Below are 21,845 nucleotides of genomic sequence, written 5' to 3'. Positions count from 1 at the left end.
TACTGTAGCTTCGTGTGGAGCACTACAACCCCGTCCAACCTAAATAAATTGCATGTTCTTCAAGAAAAGGTTGTTCGCCTAATACGAAATGTGTCTTTTGACACACACACTCCTCCTCTATTCAAAGAGCTGCATCTAATATCTATTCTTGATTCATGTGAGTATACTCTCCTCACACGATATCAAAACACCCTTCGTTGTAATGAACCATTTTTAATTGTATTTCAAATTTAACTCCCACTTCTAAACCTCATGATGTTAGGGAAAGGGAGCGCTGGCAAATCCCATTAAATCGCAGGAACTATGGGTTTCAAATGTTAAGCTGTAATCTTCCGTCTGTCCTAAATAAAGTTAAAAATCAAAATCTGTCGAACATTGAAAACCTACATCTAAATGAAATTCGAGAACTTTGTTTCCACAAATGACAAGTAAATTGTCTTTGCGAGCTGTAAATACATCCGTTTTATATATTTTGTTTCCAGCATACATCCAGTCACTAGATGCGGTCGTTCTTTGTGTATAAGACCAAATCCTTCCTCTAGCAGCAAATACGGTATATAAGTGTTTTTTTTTTGTTCCATGTCATTGTTGCTTATTTTTCCCTGGTTGCTGTTGTTTGTTACCGCATGGCAATTGGAAGGATGCAGGGGCCTTGTCAAGGCAAAACTTTTGACTTTTTGCCTCTGCAGCCCACATCACTATCTAATGATGATGTAAATAAAATTGATTGATGAATTGATAGATTTAAAACTTCAGTTTAACGATTGAAATAGACGTCCTGTGTATTGCAGATAATGTAAACGAACTTTTAGCCCAATGTTGCGCATGCACGCCGCACAAATTAGTTTAAGAGATCCGACAAACACCACACCGGGAGCGATGACAGAGACGCCCGAGGCTGAACAAAATCTTGCTTTTGAGTCTCGTGAACCGTAACATTCATTAAGGCTCGTCAGGTGATGGGTCGAAGTGAAGAAAGTCCGCTCGTCTTCTTCTTCAACCATAAGTTCTTTTTTTTTTAGTAACTGCGGGAATTGTATACTTTTTTATTTTCAGAAAGGTTAATTGCAGTAGAATTGAGATACTCTTTTAGCTTGCTTACGTGTTGACTCAAATAGAAAAACGCTTTTCATTCCTCGTGAATATTTTGCAGGATTCGACTTGAAAACCGTTTAGTGTGTCAACAACGTAAGACTTTTTTTTTTATCTTGAGAAAAGCAACTATGGTACATGATCGGGATTTGACTGTTTTGTCGCGCAATTCTTGGTTCCACGCGTAAAAGGATCTGCAGAAACTGTTCCATGCTGACGCGCTGCAGCTTCCAGTACTCTTCAGGGTCCATGTCAAAAAGCTTCTGTGAGACCACGTCGAAGCCTTGGTAAAAAGCAACACACTAAACCTATACTGAGTATACTAAAAATTAATTTTTAGTAGGGCAGCCTATTCAAAGTCCACTTTAACTGTAAAAAGTATGCCTGTTATACAATACTGGAATTACACTTGTAAATACAAAATTCGTACACTTACTTGAGTATATCGAGCTGTATTAAAACTTTCTATCAATGTACTAAAAATAAACTACGGAAGTACACTTATAGTATAATTAGTGCGTGTATCATAAACAGTCATGGGTAAGTTACTTTTAAAAAGTAATTCGTTACAGTTACAGTTACTTTTCAAAAAAGTAGCGAAGTTACCGTTACAGTTACCACAGCAAAAGAGTAACTCGTTACAGTTACAGTTACTTTGAAAAATTAACGACGTTACTTTTCAGTTACTTTTCTATAACACAAAAAAAAATTAGAAAAAATTAGAAAACTCCCCTCACAACGTTTTATTGCATAAAATTAAAAAGGACGCTTTTTACTTCATATTGTAACTTAGCAGCAGTTGCTTCTCGATGTTAGTGTTTGAAAGTTTCCATGCCAGAGTAGTGGCGCAAATCAAAATGTGAAGCATGCGCAGTGCGGAGTAGTGGCGCTAATAAAAATACGAGACATGCACAGTCTCCTTCCCGTGTATTGTTGTTTCACGGTTGATTCACCCGATTAAAAAGCGTTTGCACAGAAAAAAGAAAAACCACAACATCGGTAGTGCTTCAAGACACTAAGATGTAAATGTTCAGTCACAAAGTGCAAGCGCGTGCGTAAAAATAACTAGATATTTTTTCATAAAATCTACACGTGGCTATATTCGCTTCGTGACTCACGAGAAAGAACGTATTCACAACTTTGTGCAAGGCCAACTTGACACTCGAAATGTCGGAATAGACGATTTAGAAAGTGCAAGGAATAGCTAAATTGCACCCTCGTTCAGTGATATGTTATTCATAAAACACTCGAAAGTAACGACAAAAGTAACGTCGTTACTTTCATCGTTACCACAGAAAAAAGTAATAGAACTACAGTTACAAGTTACATTTTTAAAAAGTAACTAGTTACAGTTACAAGTTACCGAAAAAGTAACGAAGTTACAGTAACGCGTTACTAGTAACGCGTTACTACTTAAGACTGATCATAAATGAACTTTAAGGGTGCTGTATTTTCACTTTAAATTAATATAAAGTACGGAATGTTTACTAAAAACTGTAAAGTTTTTAGTAAAAAAATTTAAGTAAAACAAAAGGCGGGAGAAAAAAGGTAGAAAGAGTTTGCAATGTACTAATATCTGAACACATTAGTACAGTACAGCTTAGGGAAAGTATCGAACTGATGTGCACTCCACGGGTACCGAAATATTTATCTCACATATTACTGAAGAAAACAGGCATGACTTTTTTAAGTACTTAATGACATTGGATTTTTTTCCACATTCATTTTTCGTCTTAAAGCTGCAACGATCATCATCATTTCTTATTTAGAAAGGACTCTATGTTGCCACTAAAAAAGAAAAAAACCCAATAGATCTCTCCAGAAATAGTTGATGCCCCCTGCGTCTGCTTTATTCATTGCGATGTTCAGATGTACCGCAAGTGAAATTATCCAAGAATCGAAGACGAAGTTTGCGTTGGTTTAACAGTTCGTGATTTCAGAACGCAGAGGAGGCGAAAGGAAAGCAAAAAAACTGCTTGTGATGACCTTCGTTTTTGCTCCCTTAATTTTTGCGCGTGTTCTGAGCCCCTTAGTATAAAAAAAAAAAGAATCGTACCGCTACCAGAATATGCAAAGCGTACGAGCCGGCACGAGCGTACATCCGAACTACCCCACAATCGTCCTCGTTTCAAGGCCTCCTGGGATATTCCGGAAAGGTCTATTTTCTTTGCCCGTGTACACACAACATGATTTCGATGTTTCATCTAAGTAACCTTGCTTGGGTATTTGTGCCTAGGATATGTACTATTCTTTGGTATATGGTGAATGGGGCTGTCTGATCCTCGGAAGCACCGTGCGGAAACGTCAGATTCATACCAGAGGAAAGCACGCGCAACCGGACACAAATGAGGCCACTACTTAACACCTCAGCACAGTATGAATGTCAGGCCGGCAACAAGATATGCCCAGTTGAAATCGAAAGAGAGCAGGGTCCGCTTGCTCGAACATTTACCGCTTCGAAGCTCGAGCCTGCCTCAACTGCAGCGCCATTTATGCACCTCGAACTAAATTTCGTGCAAAAGCTTTTGTTTCCGTTCGTCTACATGATGGCTTGCGGGCGTCTGTGCCTCTTGAGTTCTCAGTGTTGTATTTTTCCGAACAAGAAGCGTTAGCTCCAGGGGAGACTTGTGCTAACTTGAGTGTGAAAAATACTTATTTATATAGACGGTGGGCCTACACGACCAATCCAGCCCTCTATTTCTCTCCTTTCCTACAAAATTAGTAATATTACAACAGAAAATGATGAGTAAACACGTATCATAAACCGGTGGGAGCGCGAAGCTTTACCGCGCTCTGCCGTCAAAAGCTATTATTGCCAACCCGCTTAAAAATCAAGGAGAAAAGTAGAAAGAGAAGAAGAAAGCGAACCGCGCGACAACGTAGCGCCAAACAACTACGGCGGTGGCGAGCATGCCAAGCAGGCGAGCTTTGCTTTGTTTGCTCATTTCCACACGTAACCTACGTATGGTCTCACGTGACTGTTTACATCCAGGGAAAGAAATAAACATCTTTTAAACCGGTTTTTTTATTGCGAGTTTGTACTGAAGATTTCACGAAAAGAGTTTTGATAATGTGAGGCAGAACCTTATAACGGTGGCTGCTATTTCTAAATAAAGCTAAAAGCAGTTTGAAAGTGAAAAAAAATGAAAGACGTTTACAATTTTCTGTAATGCCGAATTAGAGCACAGCTCTTGAGGAGGAGAGGGTACGGAGGGGAGGATATGCCCCCCTCCCCCTCAGTTCCTTCTCCTCCTTCTCTCCTGCTGCCCTTCAATTTCGCAGAAAGTTTTCGCGAAATTTCCCGCTAGAGCTTGCGGGAAAAATTCTCCGCTAAATTTAGTGGGGAAATTGTTCCGCTAAATTTGGGGGAAACGTTTTTCGCTAAACTTAGAGGTGACATTTCCCCGCTAAACTTAGCGGTAACATTTCCCTGCTAAATTTATTGGGAAAAGTTCCCCGCTAACTTTAGCGGGGAAACGTCCCATAATGCAACGCGCGTGGTTACGCCGACGGTGGCGGCGACGCCACTCAAACCGGAAAAGGGTTTCTGAAGGCTCGTTCACACTGCCCTGTTTTCTTACGTTACGTTACCAAAAGTTACCGGGAAATCTGTGCTTCGTATTAAGCGTGGCTACCAATTCAAGGAGATAGCCTGGCACGCGGCACTCGAGACACGAATGTTTCGGTGACTTAGACGTAACGTAAGAAATCCGTGCTGTGTGAAAAGTTGAACCGAGCTCAACACCTTACGTTACGTTAGGACGAACCTTGTGTCCTTGGTTGCCGTGGCAACTCACCGTCCTAGCTCGTCGTCACCGAAACATTCGTGTCTCGAATGTCACGTGCCAGGCTATCTCCTTGAATTGGTAGCCACGCTTAATACGAAGCACAGATTCCCCGGTGACTTTTCGTAACGTAACGTACGAAAACGGGTCTGTGTGAACCAGCCTTAAGAGCTGCGCTCTAAAACACTTACGCTGCCAGTAAGTTGAAACACTGCGCCAGCGGAGGTGTGACATCCGACCCGCGAACGAGTCATTTCGGAATACTGGGTGTCTTAAGTAGCGGCCAGGCTCTTTAAACCGATCGCAAAATTTCGTTTCTTAACCAATCGCGCTACGATTTTTAGCAGCGTTGCCCACATGTGGTGCATTTTTTAAATAAAATTTGCAAAAAGCGAGCTTACCTGAGGAAAAAAAAAGAGAAAGGCTTAACTCGTATGGAAAAGCAGCGAAGTCACCGGTCTTCAAACAATAGGGCGCCCTATTGATTGAAGACCGTTGGGTTCGCTGGGTTTCCATAGGAGTTAAGCCTTTTTTTTTTCTTTAGTTTTTGCTCATGTAAGTTCGCTATTTGCAAATTTTATAGAAAGAATGCACCACCTGTGGGCAACGCTGCACAAAATCGTAGCGCGATTGGGTGAAGAACCGAATTTTGCGGTCGATTTAAAGAGCCTGGCCGCTAGTTGAGACACCCGATTGATGTACTGAACGCACGGTAAAGGTGCAAGCGCTCACCATAGCGTCCACATAGGCGTTTCGCATTAAACCGAGTAATACTTTTGACGAAACTTTCATAGTGTCTCGGAACCAATGAGGATCTGATACGTAGCGAGCAATTCGTGAACCTGTTAAACAATTGTATTGAACACAAACTAGGACTGTTTTGTGGTAATTGAAGAATACTTCGAAAATCGCGAGCCCAAGTTTCAAATCCAGGGTATACGACGAAACTGCTTGTGTATACATGAACCGTTCACTGTCGTTGATGGGACTGCCTGAACGTCTTCTGCAATATTATTGTACATAAACTAACATCACTTGTGGTCCCTAAGGAACACTTCCAAAATCTCGCACTCAAGTTTCAAGCATGAAGCTCCACCTAATTTCACGCCCGTGGTTTCGCCGGCTTAACACCCACCAAGCTTTATTAGTTTTATCGCCCGAGAACCTTTCTGGGCTGTTATGACCCGTCTCCATCTCCCTGTGTTTGTGAGAATCGACCTTGCATTCTGGTGCGGGCGACGACCAAGTGAACGTCGAGACGGTTGGCGTGCGATTCGAAGCCTTTTTGCACGTTCGACCGAAACCCGAGAAGCAATTCTCTCGGGCCTCGGCTGAAGGACATCAGAGCCGACGTTGCCGTCGGTGTGTTCTGTCTATGGCGTCTGCATTCCATGGGAACGCCAGACAGAATCCCAACCTGAACAGATGGGCAGTCTCTTGTGTCTGCGTCTACCGCATCCAAGACAAGCGCCTACTAGTCGCCCTCAATTCGGAGAAGAACAACGACCGAACGTCGGGGCCGAGAGGAGGAGGCTGACGTAGAGGCCAACTTTGGAATGCGGCGCTAACCAACCAATGGCACGGCAGCTCCAGAACCCCGATTTTTTTACATAAGGACCTGTTCGGCTGCCCATTCGGCGGGCTCCTTTTGCCAATATGCTAAACCCATGTAAATAAACTAGCTTTCTGTCCTGTTACGTTTTCCGGATCTGTTTCCCGACTGTCTGGCTGGGACGTTGTTTGCAAGAAAGGTTGGACGCCAGCGAAATGGCCATGCTACCCGAGAGACCAGGCTGGGCGTCGACTCATAACAGGGCATAATTAGCGAAAACGCTGTGTTTTTTATTGTTTCCATTATCAGCAGTCTCATGTTTTGTACGCGCTGACATGGAGTGACGTGACGGCGCGCGTATTGTTACGCGACGTCACAGTGTCACGTGACGTTATTCAGTAGCATGGCGTCACCGTGCAATGTGACTTGGCAATGTTACGCCATGGTGTCAGTTGACGCCAGGTAACAGGCAACGCTATTAGGTTAGCTCAGTTGCGGAACTGCTCTTAGAAGCTGCTTGCACGAACAGAACCTCCCTCACTCACAACGGCTCACCTCCCGTCGTTCGACGCGCCGGACGGCTGCTATGGTAACTGCAGTGTATTGTATGGAATACGCGCGTTTCGAAGCACAGCGTCTAGATGGAGTTTCATCGCAAGTTGTCGCCTTCACGGGACTTTGAAGATTCTAATATTGTCCAACCTACCCCCAATGATGGAGCGGAAAATTAACTTGTACTATCAAAATACGAGAGGTCTCAGAACCAAAAGTGAGGAATTTTTCGGTAATGCCCTCTCCTGTGACCATGACATCATTTGTATGCCGGAAACGTGGCTAAATGAATCTTGCACTAGCAGCTCTTATTTTCCAATTCCATTCTCAGTGTTTAGAACAGACAGAAACTACACTGAACGTGTTAAATATGGTGGTGGGGTTCTAATAGCGTGCAAGTCTGATTTTTATTCGATTAGGCGTACAGACCTTGAGACGTACAGGGAATGTGTCTGGGTGGAAATACCGGCATCGGATGGCTTAAACTACCTTGTTGGGTGTTATTATTTTCCGCCGAATTCCGACGTTTGTGTTTTCATAGACCATTTTGCAGACCTAGACAATTGAATTGATTTTTCAGAGTACAAAGTACATGTTTACGGTGATTTTAACCTTCCAAAGGTCGACTGGTTAACCGGCTTTGTCCAGAGCGACTGCGCTATAGTACGAGATAAAGTACAGTGCCTGACCAATTTTATCTGTTTTAACGGGTTGCATCAGCACAATACGATAAGAAACTGTGCCGGAAATGTTTGGAGGTTTGATCATATCGAATGTACCCGTTTTCGACGTGAAAAAGACACGCGGGACACTTCTGCAAGTTGATTATTTTCACCCTCCGTTTACACTGTTTCCTTTTATCATTTCAAATACTACGTGAGCAAAACTGCCCACGTTTATCTATACGCGTGGCGATTATCTCGGTCTATACAATCATCCTCGTGGCTATGATTGGTCTTTCCTCTTTCACCTTACGGACGTTGATTCTTGTCTTGAATTGGTGACATCAACTGTCCAGCGGGCTATAGAAGAATTCATACCTAAACAGTGTCCAAGGAAATCCGAATTTCCTAAGTGGTTCTCATCTGTCCTGAAATATTATATGTGTAAAAATCAGCATTACCACAAACTCTATAAAAAGTCAAATTGTGAATACTGGTATCAGAGGTTTTCAGTCTGCAGAGCAATAGTTAAGAAGCTTTATTCTCGAGATGAAGCTCGTTATCATAGCGGTTTGGAAAACAATTTTAAAAAAGAACCAAGTTGCTTTTGGAATTATGCTCGGGCCCAAAGTAAGGATAATGTCAGCACTTCTGTGTTAAAAATTTACGATAAGTATTTATGCAAGCCACAAGAAGTCAGCCAAGCATTTGCTAATCACTTCAGTTCTTGCTTTCCGGAACGTGATAGTGTGCCTAATTATTTTGAATTGAGGGTTTTGCTGACTCCTTAGCATACCACAGTGTAACCGAGGATGAGGTGATGTGCTCTATACGGAAGCTCAAACCAAAACTTTCAACTGGCTGTGATGACATTCCTCACTCTATTATCAAAGGATGTGCTGGAATATTTCTATCTATACTGACACATATATTTAATCTGTCCTTACAGTATGGGGTTTATCCTTCTCGGTGGAAAGTTTCAGTCGTAATACCAGTCTTCAAGTCAAGAAATCCTTGTAATGTCAATAATTTCCGCCCTGTCTCTCTTCTTTGTGGCTTCTCAAAAGTTCTTGAGATGGTGATGTATGAACGCTTGTACTCGTATTTTAAACAAAAAATTTCACCTTTGCAACACGGATTTCTCGGGGGCAGATCAGTGGAGACGAACTTAGCTTCTTTCCTCGGTCATAGTGGTTTTGCAGTATGCAACCGTGGTCAGGTGGACACAGTCTACTTTGACATGACCAAGGCCTTTGATAAGGTTGACCACCAGATACTCTTGTTGAAACTAAAAGAATACGGACTATGCACTTTGTAATGCGCATGTTTTGAAAGTTACCTTTCAAATCTCCAAAATTACGTTAGATTTTTAAATTGTGTGTTGGAGACATTTGCACCTTTATCTGGCTTACCGCAAGGTTCTAACCTTGGACCACTCTTGTTTTTGATATTTGTTAACGATCTACCATCTTCCATCAGAAACCCGAAAGTGCTAATGTTCGCCGATGACTTTAAACTTTTTCGTGTTGTTGACAATGTAAATCACATGTATTCAGATACAAAATGACATCCGCTCCGTTGAACATTGGTGCTTAAAAAATAGGCTTCAACTGAATCCAAAAAAGACAGTAGCAATGTCCCTTACCAGGAAGAAGGAGAGCATAGTCTTCGACTACACTATATTTGAAGAGCAAGTGCTGCGGGTTGTCTATGTACGGGATCTTTGTGTCTTTGTGGACTCGAGATTGGATTTTCGCCTCCACGTGTCTCGCATTGTTGGCCAAGGACTTCGCCAACTCGGTGTAATTTCGCGGATGACAAAAAAATTACGTCGGTTTGAGTGTCTTTTATGTCTGTATTGTGCATTGGTTAGATCACGCCTCGAGTTTGCGTCTGTGGTTTGGAACTCTGTAACGATGTTACATAGTAATCTTATTGAAAACGTTCAGCGTAAGTTTATAAGAATCTTATACGACCGACATATCGGCCGTCGCCTCTTCTACAATTACCATTCCCTGCTCACTGACCTCGGCCTAGTGCCTCTGCACGATAGACGAATTGCAAGACACATGCATTTCCTGCGTCAAATTGTGCATGGTTCTCTTGATTGTGCCCAGCTGCTGATGTCGCTGAGGTTCCGGGTACCGTCAGGGAGAACATCAAAATCCAGAGACACGTTTTACCCTAATGTGCGGGCCACTTGCCCAATGACACGTCTGCAACAGACTCACGATTCCTTTTTTGGTGAAACAGACATTTTCGCCTGATTGTGTTTTTATCTCATACTTTTATGTACCTGTGTACAGGACAGTGCTCTGCTGCTCAGGCCACTTGGCTGTTTGCAGGCACGCAAATAACCCCATCTATCTATCTATCTATCGTACTCCATGGAACATATAGTTATAAAACGGAAATCTAGATGGCGCTTCAAACGACGGGAAGTGGGCTGAACTGAATGGGACGAAGGACCCCTTCCGTGGGAGTTCCACAACTGAGGTAATCGAGTAACATTGGTCACAAATGACTTGATGCGCTGCGTGATGTCAGCGTCGTGTTGAGCGGCTTGACGTCATCGGTGTAACGTCTGTATGAAATCTTTTGGCGGAGTTCCAATATTGACCCGCGCCGATATGAAGCGAGGTCGGCGGCGCCAAGCCCGCAAACTGCTATCGCAGTAAAAAAAAAAGGCATGACGTACTGAAACTTTTTCTGTGTGCCTCATTTGTTCTGATGACGAGGGGCTGAAGGTTGATTTTTCGCGGATCACTTTTGTCGCGCTTATTTGACCCTATTTCTCCTCGTGTGTCATCTCTGTGTGCTGTACTGGATCGTGAATTATACCTTTTGAGTTCGATAACTTTAAATGTGTCTACACATACTTTCTAAGAGGTTTTCAGTGAGAAGATGTGCGTACTTTGGGTCGCTTCTCCCGGTCTCGTTTAGAGAACCTAGAGTTCATTGTCTACGTCAAACTGTAGGCTTGTCAGCTTCCTTTTAATTACAGGTATTATCGCTCGCTACGAATAAAGATAATAGGGAGTTTTCGTAGACCGCGCGTTACCCCGTCCGCTAAGCCCTCCTCAACGAAGAAGTTGCCAATGCGCCTGCGCGCCGATAGCCTTGAGTGTAGAGTTCCGGATATCGTATAGCGGGTAGCGAAGGGCGTTGCGGGACGGTGAAAATGATCTACGAAAACTCACTAATAGCATCCTCGATCATCCGCACCGGTGCGCACCGGGGCACTGAACTGCGCCCCTTCATCTTCGATGAAGTGCACCAGTGCACACCGGACGTCCTCGATCAACGAAGCGCACCCTCCCGGTGCGGCTTTTCGTTGCCCCAACGCGCACCAAGAAAATCGGCGGTGCGCCGGGGGGGCAGTCCCATCAGGCATTGCGGCCAGGAGTGGGAATCGAGAAGATGGCGGGAGTATGGAGTAGCAGACGCGCAGACTATCGAGATGGCGATCTTGCAAAAACGAACACGCCTCGCAGCTGCACTAGATGATTTCCTCGGGTCTTCTGACGGCGAGACGACGAGCTTCTCACCATCGCCGCGATTACTGGCGATTGCTGCGGTGGCAAAGAGCGCCCGAAAAGCACGAACTTCGTGGAAAGCGGCACGAAGCGTTTCGATGACAGCGAGGTACGGCTATTATCTGGTGTTTCGTTTTCTTGTACCAATAATGGATGGCCAACATATACATGTGGAATTGTCACCCGCTTCATGATCCCATCGACAATCACGTCCACGATGTTTATTTCTGTGGGACCGTCAAAGCCGCGAGTAAAAAAATAGAAGACATTGACAGCAGACGGGCACCGTGCGCTGACCTACGCAAGAAAAAACAAACAAAACGCGAAGTGACGCAAGGTGGAGCTCGCCGCGGTGCACCGGCGCGGCGCAGTTTGTCCTCGATGTTGCACCGACATCGCGCTGCACGATGGAGCAGCGCTGTGCACTGTGCTGGTTTCAGGGCGATTCCGGTGCGAGTTGATCGAAGATGCTATAATATAGTTGCCTTTAAGAGTTTCTTTTCGGCTTCACGCAGCGATTTTGTGTTCGTGCCTGTATCGTGTATGAATAAACTTCTAGCTGTGTTTGAATTTATTTTTATTGTGACCTTCTTTGCTTGCTTATTTTCGTTGTATGGGCAAATATAGATTGCACTTCTTGCGTGGTAAGAGTACCTCATATTGAAGCTTTAATGGTCAATAGCGAAATGCGGGAATGCTGTCGCCAGAGTTATGACGTAAGAGAGATTTAACCTGAGTTTTTCGTCATCGTCGGGTTGTCATACTGCTTCTCGCCTTCACGTGGATAAAATTGGAAAGCCTGCTAGCACGAGCTCCTCGCTTTCTAGTACGTGTCTGAAGGCATCGTCGCATCTCTTTTATTTGCTTTTCGGGGATTCTGTTGCACAAGTGCAAAACAGTCGTAGTCGCAGACCATATGCGGCCTGCGTTCTGTGCGCTGCGGCATTTGTTTGGAAGTGAAAAGTACGCGTGCATAGCTTTGATCTGCACTCAAAGTACAATGAATTATATTCTGTTTTACACTTTGTGTACAGCGCAGTCAAGAGTATACTGACGCGAGCACATGCATGTAACCCGCTAAACTAAGATATGGTGGGTGCATGGGCGCCCATGTTGCAACATAAATGTGTCCTCGTGTACAACCTAGGTATCCACGAGCAATCCTTTACAGATTCCACAGAAAACCGAGGCTTTTTCTGCGATCTATATTCAGCGTTCTTGTATATGGCGGACGGTTTTCTCACTTTACGAAACGACGAATACATGTTTGCTGGGCTGTGGAGGAGAAGACACACTGGGTTGTTGATTCATGAACATTTCATATGGGAGAGGCAGACAAGATACGATTTGACTCAGGGGTGACGTGAATGAGTTCTTTCTGTCTTTTATGCCTAGCGCTGAAGAAGGACGCTGCTCTCCGGAGCAGGCAGCGGCTCATCGGAACGCGAGCCATAAAAATTATGAAAAGTATACTTTTCTTTCTTGCGGATGACCGCTGGCGAGCCGCAACTCATTGTCTGTCCTTGGTCAGAACATAAAGTACACTTTTTATGTCAATAAACACTTAAAGCATACTTTTTGTTAAATTTCTTGTTGACTAAAAGTGTGCTTTTAATATACCTTAACCTAATGAATCTCTACTTTTGCTATTTCAGTAAATACACCTCTAGTACGCTCCTAGCATAATATAAGTATATACAAAGCACACATGCTTGATTATGGAAGTGGGGAATATTCATGTTCTTAGTACATGTATTAAGTACACAAAAAGTGTATTTTTAGTGTATTGCGGCCATCGATGAACGCCCCTGCGTGAGCTCACTTACGCCGTGACTCCTCGAGCAGGACTATACTTGTGCCAAACCTTGGGTTAGTCAAGCTGATGGCATCCATCTTAAGCCTGTCACGGTGTTCTTCCTCACTTGCTATGTAACAGCTAAACACTACAAGCGTTGTGCTTCGCAATGCGATACCGCTGCTCGGAACGCGATTGTCGATAAACGAGGCAAAAAGGTCCGTACATACAGGTGTGTTTGAAAATTTGTTTGACTTGGTTGCGTCGGCAGACCACCGCGAGCCATAAACTGGGTCGTCCGTGCTTCACGTAAAGTGTGACAACCAATTCAAGGAGTGCCTTGGCAAGCGGCATACGAAGCACGAATGTACCGCGTTGCTCGCAGTCGCAACGATGTACATACAACGCTCTCAAACCACAAAGCGCAGCTAGAGCTCACCGCATTATCTATTCCAATGACCACTAAATTCTACCGAAACCGACGGTCCACCGTTCACGTCACCTCCTTTCAAGAAAAGTTGTAGGGTGGGAAAGCCGAACGTATGTGCCGGTTTCGTTAATATATTTCTTATTAAATAATAAGCTTCATAGGAGTGTATAAAAACATTGAGCATATTTCCAGGTTCCTAGAGATTCGCAGTGATGGAAGTGCTGCGTCATTTGCGCCAAATCGGAGCGAGATTTATACGTCTCGCTCCGGTAAGAATTGCGCCATTTCCGGTAAGAATTGCGCGAAACCAGCACCGAGATGGACTTACGCAAATAAGAAAATTAAATTATTTTATTATTGGCGAATTTTAACAGTTGCACAAATAGAATGAAAGGAAAATGGTAGAATTATGTATGTCGCAGCGTCTCTACTAACCGTATAGTTTGTTGTATCTTTGCTCCGGAGTACAGTCGAAACTTCGAACACACACCACCACAAGCCCATATACTAGTCGCGCAAGCCACAGGGCATGTTCGTTGCGCTTGGTTGATATAACTGGTTAAAGAGCACGTACAGAAAGATGACGAATGTCATTATATCGCGCTTTTGGCGTTGCTTGATTTATTTCATTGACTCCTAGTGTCGACTGCGCTTTGCCTCAAAATGGAACGATATATAAGGGTTGCTCCTCATCAGTGCTGAGTTTGTCATCGCCTGCATCTCCAGACGATTTCGTCGATGTCAGTAGTTGAAACTTGGAAGAAGAGTTTGTCAAATAGTGGAATAACGGCAACTGTGATAATACAGAACCAGGGCGTTTTACTCCGGACGAGATGACTTGAATATCATGTCTGCCTCATGCTTCCATACCGTGTCTACAGACACTGTGTGCCATGGGACCTGCGCCGCTCGAGTCAACCCTCACTGGCTCACACCAGCGAGCGCGTCGAGCTTCACCACTTTGCACCGAAGTGGTAGGAGCTGCCGCTGCTAACATGGGGCTGCGTCTGGCTTAGCGCGATTGGCTGGAAAATTATGCTGGGTACTAGCCGAAGTCCAACTTATTTTGTCTTGAATGTAGGTTCACCCCTAGCAACAAATGTTTGTGCCGAGGAAGAAAAATAAAACGCGTGTCTACTTATGACGCAATACGTTAGTCGGTGGAGTTCCGTGCGGCAGTCGAGTACGGCGCGCTTTCATTGAACTCTGATTCTAACGCCGCTAAAGTGAAGTGTCAGTCTTAAGGTATGTCCTACGATTTCGAGAATTGTTTTCAATTTTCATCTTAAAATTGTTATTTCATGTCTGCATTCTAGAGGACAGTTTCATAGGCCGTTCAGGCCATACCTATTACATTTACAAAAATCGATAAGTAATATGCGTGAGTATTAAAGAGGAAATTTTAATCAGTATCAAAGCTGAACTCGTTTAACTATAGATGCCATCACCTTTTTTTTTTTCAAGTGATATGGCAACATATGTTGGCATAGTTTCCAAAAAGCGTCAGTGGCTGCTCCAAACCAATCTTTTGCCTGCTACAAATCTCGCTACACAGTGTCATTGTCAAATACCGCATCCATCACTAAAGTCGGAAAGCAACATTTTCTGAACAAGTTAATAATCGTCTTCATGATCCCTTTAAGGAGCCAATAAAGCGGGATGACCGGTCCTATAACTTCTTTTTCCATTCGCCGTTTACGTCATGTGTTTACTTGCGCTCAATCTCCGGCACGTTGGGTGTTTGAGGCCCCCAGCATTCCATCCGTATCGCTAGGCAACGCCTGTTGTGTTACAAAGTTAAAGAAGGCTTCTCATTTGAAATTGTAATCCCTGTATTTGGTCTTGACGTGGAATCGTAAAGTAATGTTGACCAAACAAAATCAAAACTTACTGGCCAATTAGTTCCCAAGACGCTTTGAGCAGCATTAAACCTGGATCGCTTTGATTAGTGTTATGTGGGAAAGTGAACTGAGAAGACATCTTTTGGAGTGTATCATATTACGATTTGCCGCAGAATTTTATGTTTGTGTTTTTTTAGCGCAATACTTTTGAATGCTGTATATATGTCCAACTATCAAACACCGTTTGCCAGAACAAACAAAATGCGGTGGTATAAATACACTAGAAACCACAAACAACTGGCGACATAAACCTTAAAAATATTGCTGCGATTATTGCGAATTAGAAAGCATATCCAATAACGCTTAAGGGTGCGCCTAAGGCGTGACCGGTTTTACGTCCGTCGCGCGCAGGTACAGTCTCGTCGTGTCCTAAACACGACCAAACTGGACTCGCTTTCCCGTTTCTTGGTTCTCTAGCCTGGTATCGGGGTATATAGCTGTCAAAAAACTTGCGCGCTTTTTCTTCTGCGTGTTTGCTGCAGCAAAAAATGAAATTGACCTTAGATTATGTTAAAACTTATAACCGCATCTAGGCTTATAGTAAGTTACAGGTCAAGAAGGTAGCGGCAAATGCACCTCAAAGGGAATCATATATCCCTCCGCCACCTCCGCATCCAATAGCGTCCCATCGTTTCCGTGACGTCGCGGCCAACGCGCGAGGAGGGTCTTGCGTTCCTGCACATATTTGCTTCATCTTTCGACTTTGACTTAGCATTGTGGAAGCCACGAGAGGGAGATTAGAATTTTTTTCTTTCCGCCGATGGTAACAAATACGACTTTCGGGGATTAGGTTCCCCCTCCGATGGATACAAAGGTCGCTTTCTCGAAAAGTCGGATCGGAGACAAGCTGGCATCACTCTGTATCCCATATCTATCCATTGAAGCGGTACAAGGAGCGTTTCCAGTGAACTCTTCTTTTGACTGCGGAGGGACTTGAAACGGGCGCATCACGCTTGTGGGAGGAGCTTCTCCTACCTTCTTGACTTGTAATCGACTATAGTAAAAAGTCCTTCATAACAAAGAAAGCAAATTCAAAATAAATAATGTAATCACGAAAATGCATAACATAAAGGCAGAACCCAGCGGTACTTATTTTTTCTGTGTATTCATTTTCATGTCGCCAAGAAACTTACCCTAGTTATCATTTTGGTTTCTATTTGCCCAGCCCCAAGACAAGCTGGGAAGGAACGTCCCGAAAAGTGGACTCAGTTGTGTTATAAATGCGAGTTTTTCATTTTTTTTTCAACTGAAGAGTGCTAGGGTGCGTCACCTTACGTTGCAAAACAGGAAACTATGAAGACATGTGAGACAAAGGGGGGGCCATTATGTAGAGGCAGGAGCTACTACAGTAGCTAACAGCGCAAGCCTCACATTGCTCTTTTCGTAAAAGGAGCAAAATTTTTCTTTTGTTGAGACCTTAAGACGTCTCGGAGCAAGTGTTCCAATTTAGTTGGGCCCTGTCCTCACTTTAGTATCTTGATAAAAATCCCAAGGACTCTGTATTATGCGGCAGCCAGTGTTAGGCCAGTGGTGAAAGGCCACGAGTGTTTTACTTAGTTTCATTGTAAAGTGCAGCTGACGCTATAGAAGGTAAGGGCACAATCAAGGCAGCTCCGCAAGTGAAATAAAGTGCAACGCCCGTTATCTTCCCCGTAGATTTGTTATCGACAGCTAATTCAATCAAGCGAAAAAATGCGCCCCAACTTCGCTATTCTGCATGGGTAAGCATCAAATCAAAACCAATCAGAAAGTCCCTCAAAACAGAAATAAATTCAGTTGGTCCCCGTCAGAATCAAACTAAAATCAAATAAAAGTAAACAAATATTATATTAAAATCCATATCACCCCAAAATGAAACGAAAATAAATTTGAAATCAGCTGACATAAAACTGTAATAAATATTAATAGGAACAAAATTGAAATTTTCCAAATGAAAATAAAAGAAAAGTTAAATAAGAGCAGGATCATAATCAAATCACAATAACTTATCGACTATCTGCATATTGTGAATATAAATAGAGATTTCGGAGCCTCAGACAAGAGGTCGACGAATGTTTGCATGACTGAGTTCATTTCCTGTGCATTTGGCAAACAACCACTGGGGCTCAAAATAAGGACACAAAAATGAAAGGTATACTGCAATACACGCAGATGATTAGAGCTCGAAGGTTTACAAAAATATAAAACACACACTACACAATATTTACTGCAGAGATTATTCGTCTGCATAGCATAAACGCCAATGTTATTTATACAATAATTATTTAGCATCGAAGGTTCATCAGATGGTATGAATTACAAACTGTAATTCGAGCAATTTCGGTTTTTTTTTTCTTCATTCCTTGAAACAACGGATCAAGTTGGTGCTTACTTTTGTAGTTAACCCTGACGTTAAAAAATATTGGTAGTTTGTGAAAAACGAAAGGTATTCCCACAAGAGATATACGTTGAAAAGCGCGGAACTTATTACATGCGGCGATATTCTATTAACACGTCATTGTGTGGTCGTACTCCAAACAAACTGACAATGCGTTATATGAGATGCCAATAATGCACGACAGTTTCGTAAAGGTCACGGTTTCGCTAACTTTGTCATTTGCTATCCCTGGAAGCTCAAGAAACATGGGGCCGTGGCTTGAAACGATCACGTTCCTTTGCTTCGCGGTTGGGCCAATTTGGCAAAATTTGGCCGTAACCTCATCGGCTGCGGAACGTTAATACGTTGCTCAAGATTCGTCACGCCCTGTGTTTCTCAAACTTTCTTGGACTATAGCGAGACATTCCCGACAATATTTCATAACATAGAGGCAATATACAAAGAGTCTCCCCCCCTCCCTCTCCCCCTCTCAAACATGACAAGGTTTCTTTGTCCGCAAAAATAAACTAAACACATCTTAAAATGCTCACTCTTCGCCCCAACGTAGCGCTATCGGTCTGAACCAGACACCGCAGTTTAAGAATTAAGCGGTATCTTATTTAAAAGTTATGTGATATATATTTTTTTATATATTTTCAATGGGAGAGTGGCGGCCGACGGACCTCTCCAATACATGGAGTTGAACGGAGTCAATTACCGAAAACGGGCGAAATAGGGCCCCATTTACCCATGGAAATTTTTGTACATCAATTATAACTTTAAAGTGATAACAGTTAGTCTTGAAACTTTGCGTCTGGGTTCGGCCGCTAGTGCTGCATTTTGGCTGAAAATCAGCGGTCGACAACCCGTAAATTATTTCTGCGGTAAAAAAAAAAAAAGAAAACTAATTTGTTGTTGGGGTACACAGTACTTCCCTAAACAATAATGTAAGCATACCCCAGCTTCTAAGCAATATACCCCAGTTTCCATCTTCCAGATTTTTCGTGATTGTGAAACACATTTATTATAAAATATATAAGGTTGTACTCAGGTTTTAGATATATAATTCGTAAAAATGTTCTAAAAGCCCGGATTCAGGATTAAAAAGCAGATTCCTCCGACTTACACAACACTATCAACATTTTATAAGTAGGTGTTTCGTCTCCTATGCGGGAGACATCACCAGTGCAGCCTAAGAACAACCCGAATAGCTACTAGCAACCAAACGCTTGCATTGTCCATCTCTTCATCCGTAGCGCTGATTCCAACGACTTCTTCGTCTTTGGCATACGGGAGACGTCATCATTATGGCCCCCGTTTCAACTTTGTTTTCGTCCGTAGTAGATGTGATGTTAAATGAAAAGTTATTTCAGGATGTCGGTTTACGCGTCGGGGAGATGGCCGCGGTTAGAAATACAGGCGGATGGGTAGCTACGAATACACCATGATTCCAGATATCTCCTGAGGCCCTACCGCTGTCCACGTGCCAGGGTCACAGCGTTCGCGAGGTCAAAAGTGTGACCAGTCGTCCAACAATGGTCCACCAGCTCATTTTTTCATCTTGTGGCATGTGCTGCACTCTCCACGTCTCTTCTGTGCTCTTTGAGGCGGGTGCCCCTTTTTAGGCCGGTTTCTCCGATGTAATACTTGTCACAGTCCTGACAGTTCACTTTATATGCATTACCACTATGCGACTCAGGAGGTGCAGGATCCTTTGGCTTAGAAATTATGTCACGTAATTTTATACGAAGTTTGAAAGTTGTTCATATACCTAATGAGACGAGGAACCGGCGAATAGACTCTGAGACGTCTTTTACATAAGGGATGGTCACCACAGCTGATTTGTAATGATTAGTCGTTTTTGTTCTTCCTTGCTGCATCTGTGATATATAATTTACTGCGAAGAATTCAAATGTTTCAAGGGTTCAGTTTATCTTTTCGTGGGACGTAATTTCCATCTCGCCAATTCTGCGTGGACTAACAGATCGAAGTCAGTGGCGTTGCCAAGAATTTTTTCCGCGGGAGAGGGGGGGGGGGGGGGGGGGGGCTGAGGTGGCTGGGATGTCCATGACTTGGTGCGTGGAGAGGCGGAAGAGGGGGAGAGTCAGAATGCATGTGTATATTATAGGGCCAGCTGGATTTCGGGAAGGGGCTGAAGCCCCATAAGACCCCCCCCCCCCCTCCCCCTCCTGGCTACGCCCCTGATCGAAAAGGCAGTCGGAACAGAGGTTTCAATGCCATGAAATTGTATCAAGTTTTTCTCTGCCAGAACGGCACGTTGACTTCGTCAAACACTTTGAAATCGTCAAAAATATTAGCCGGTGTAGATGTTTTAACCGTGGTCTTGTCAATATAGTAATATTGATCTCGAGCCCTATATCTGCGTAAATTGTGTCTGAAAAACAAAGGGAGTGGTGTTACGATAGTGTATCTCCGAAGCACTGTGTTCCTGTGCTACGAACGTTCAAGTGCCTGCGGAAAACCGCCATTCACATTGGAGTTAAGTGCATTTCTTTTTATTAAGTCGTAAATGACGCAAAGGCTAGAGTTTTATATTATTATTAATCTGGTCATAACAGCTGCACTACGCAATTCATCACATGAACGCCCGCAGACAAAAGTGAGTCTTTGTTTGATCAAAAGGGAATAAATGTACGCAGGATAACTTACCATTAACATAAAAACCCAGGAAAAAAACAACTTGGGGTGGACGACACAGTACCTTAGCTTTGGAGTTTTGTGTCGTCTTCCGTCCTGTTTTTTTTATTATTACGTGCTTGGTTGCTATGTCTGTCTCAAACCAACTCGCCTGAGCTCTCGGATTAGTCTTAACTTACCATCTTTACGCGTACTTCGGAATATTAATTTTGAGATAATCGACAGAAGCGGCTTTTGTGGTAAAAATGCGCCTCCGCTCGTGCACAGTCTTGAAGAATGCCCCTGGCCAGCCCTGGTCAAACTAATTCATCTAACTGGAAGTCAAATTAATCTTGCCCACACTTGTTCCCAAAATCGCACTAATATCGATCCTCCTCGCGAGGCTCTCTTTTAATGCCAAAAATAGCAGGAGAGAAAGATCTGCTCCAGTTTGTGATATACAAGGAATCTTTCAGGTGATCCACCTCCCCAAGTGACGTGGTCCAAGGACGGGAACGTGATCGACGACACCTTCACCGTGACGCCGCAAGGGTTCGTGCGTAACGAGCTCCGACTCGGTCCGCTCCGAAGGCCCGACCTGATGGCCCAGCTCGTCTGCACAGCGTCCAACAACAACGCCACCCTTCCGCTCTCCAGCAGGGTCAGCCTGGACATTAACTGTGAGTCGCCCGCATGAGGGGCACCGCAACATAAGATCTCTGTTATTTTAGATTGTACCAGCAAGTGCGGAACGCGGACAATTTATTTGTTTAATTTTTAGAGTGATCACCATTCATCCTTCAAAGGGGTTGTGACATGTATAGGGTAGAAGTTAACATAAGATATACAATACAAGCTCACATATTGAAAAAGAAAACAGAAATGCACCAGTACAATACTGCCCATCAAGCCTAACATTAAGTGTATTAAAACAAAACAAAAATTATAATTGAAACACTCAATACTTTAAGAGTACAAATAGTGAATCCGAACAAACAACACTAGTAATCACTTGCTGTGATCAATGGAAATAATACCTTGAGTTGCTCAAACGGAAGCGTCGATAAATTGCAGTTTTTCTCTGGGTACACTGTTAGCAAAAATAACACGCCCAGACGTGTAAACCGTTGTCCCATAGCGGACACGTCGAAACGTGTTCGTTTTACACGCAGCCCTCTGTGCTTTTCGTCTACACATGAGGTGCTGTGTAAACTTAACACGATACACCGTGTTTTTCTTCCGCTAAGCACGGTTCAGCGTGTTGGCTGAGCGTGCTCATAAAACATGGCGGCCAGCAGCCGAGAACAGGCGAGGGACGAGCCCAGCAAGCCGCGCGCCTTTCGGCTGAATTCAAAGCACACAGGACGGCGTTTGTTCTCCTTCGATGTCTTTTATACACACTAAACAGTCTCCAAGCGGCGGACGTAGCTACGCGCAAAAATACGTACGTGCGTCGTCGGCGGTCGGCGGCGTCGGTAGCTACGGTAGCTACGATCGAGCCGCTAGACAGAAAAGCGAACTTAAATGGACAAATAACTCGAGCAAAC

General features: G+C 43.6%; 1 protein-coding gene across 2 annotated transcripts in view; it reads left to right on the top strand.

Annotated features, from left to right (window-relative positions):
- The window catches only part of LOC8030101 (hemicentin-2), a 682,796-nt gene that overhangs the window by 570,939 nt on the left and 90,012 nt on the right, over positions 1-21,845 (top strand). For both annotated transcript variants that reach the window (XM_029991995.2, XM_040221179.3), the window contains exon 4: positions 20,775-20,978. In XM_029991995.2, coding sequence (XP_029847855.2) covers positions 20,775-20,978 — 204 coding nt within the window. The remainder of the gene's footprint in view (positions 1-20,774; positions 20,979-21,845) is intronic.

Source organism: Ixodes scapularis, unplaced genomic scaffold (genome assembly GCF_016920785.2).
Source record: "Ixodes scapularis isolate PalLabHiFi unplaced genomic scaffold, ASM1692078v2 PGA_scaffold0__279_contigs__length_252992795, whole genome shotgun sequence".
Classification (NCBI taxonomy): Eukaryota; Metazoa; Arthropoda; class Arachnida; order Ixodida; family Ixodidae; genus Ixodes; species Ixodes scapularis.
This window is presented reverse-complemented; position numbering and strand designations above follow the sequence as displayed.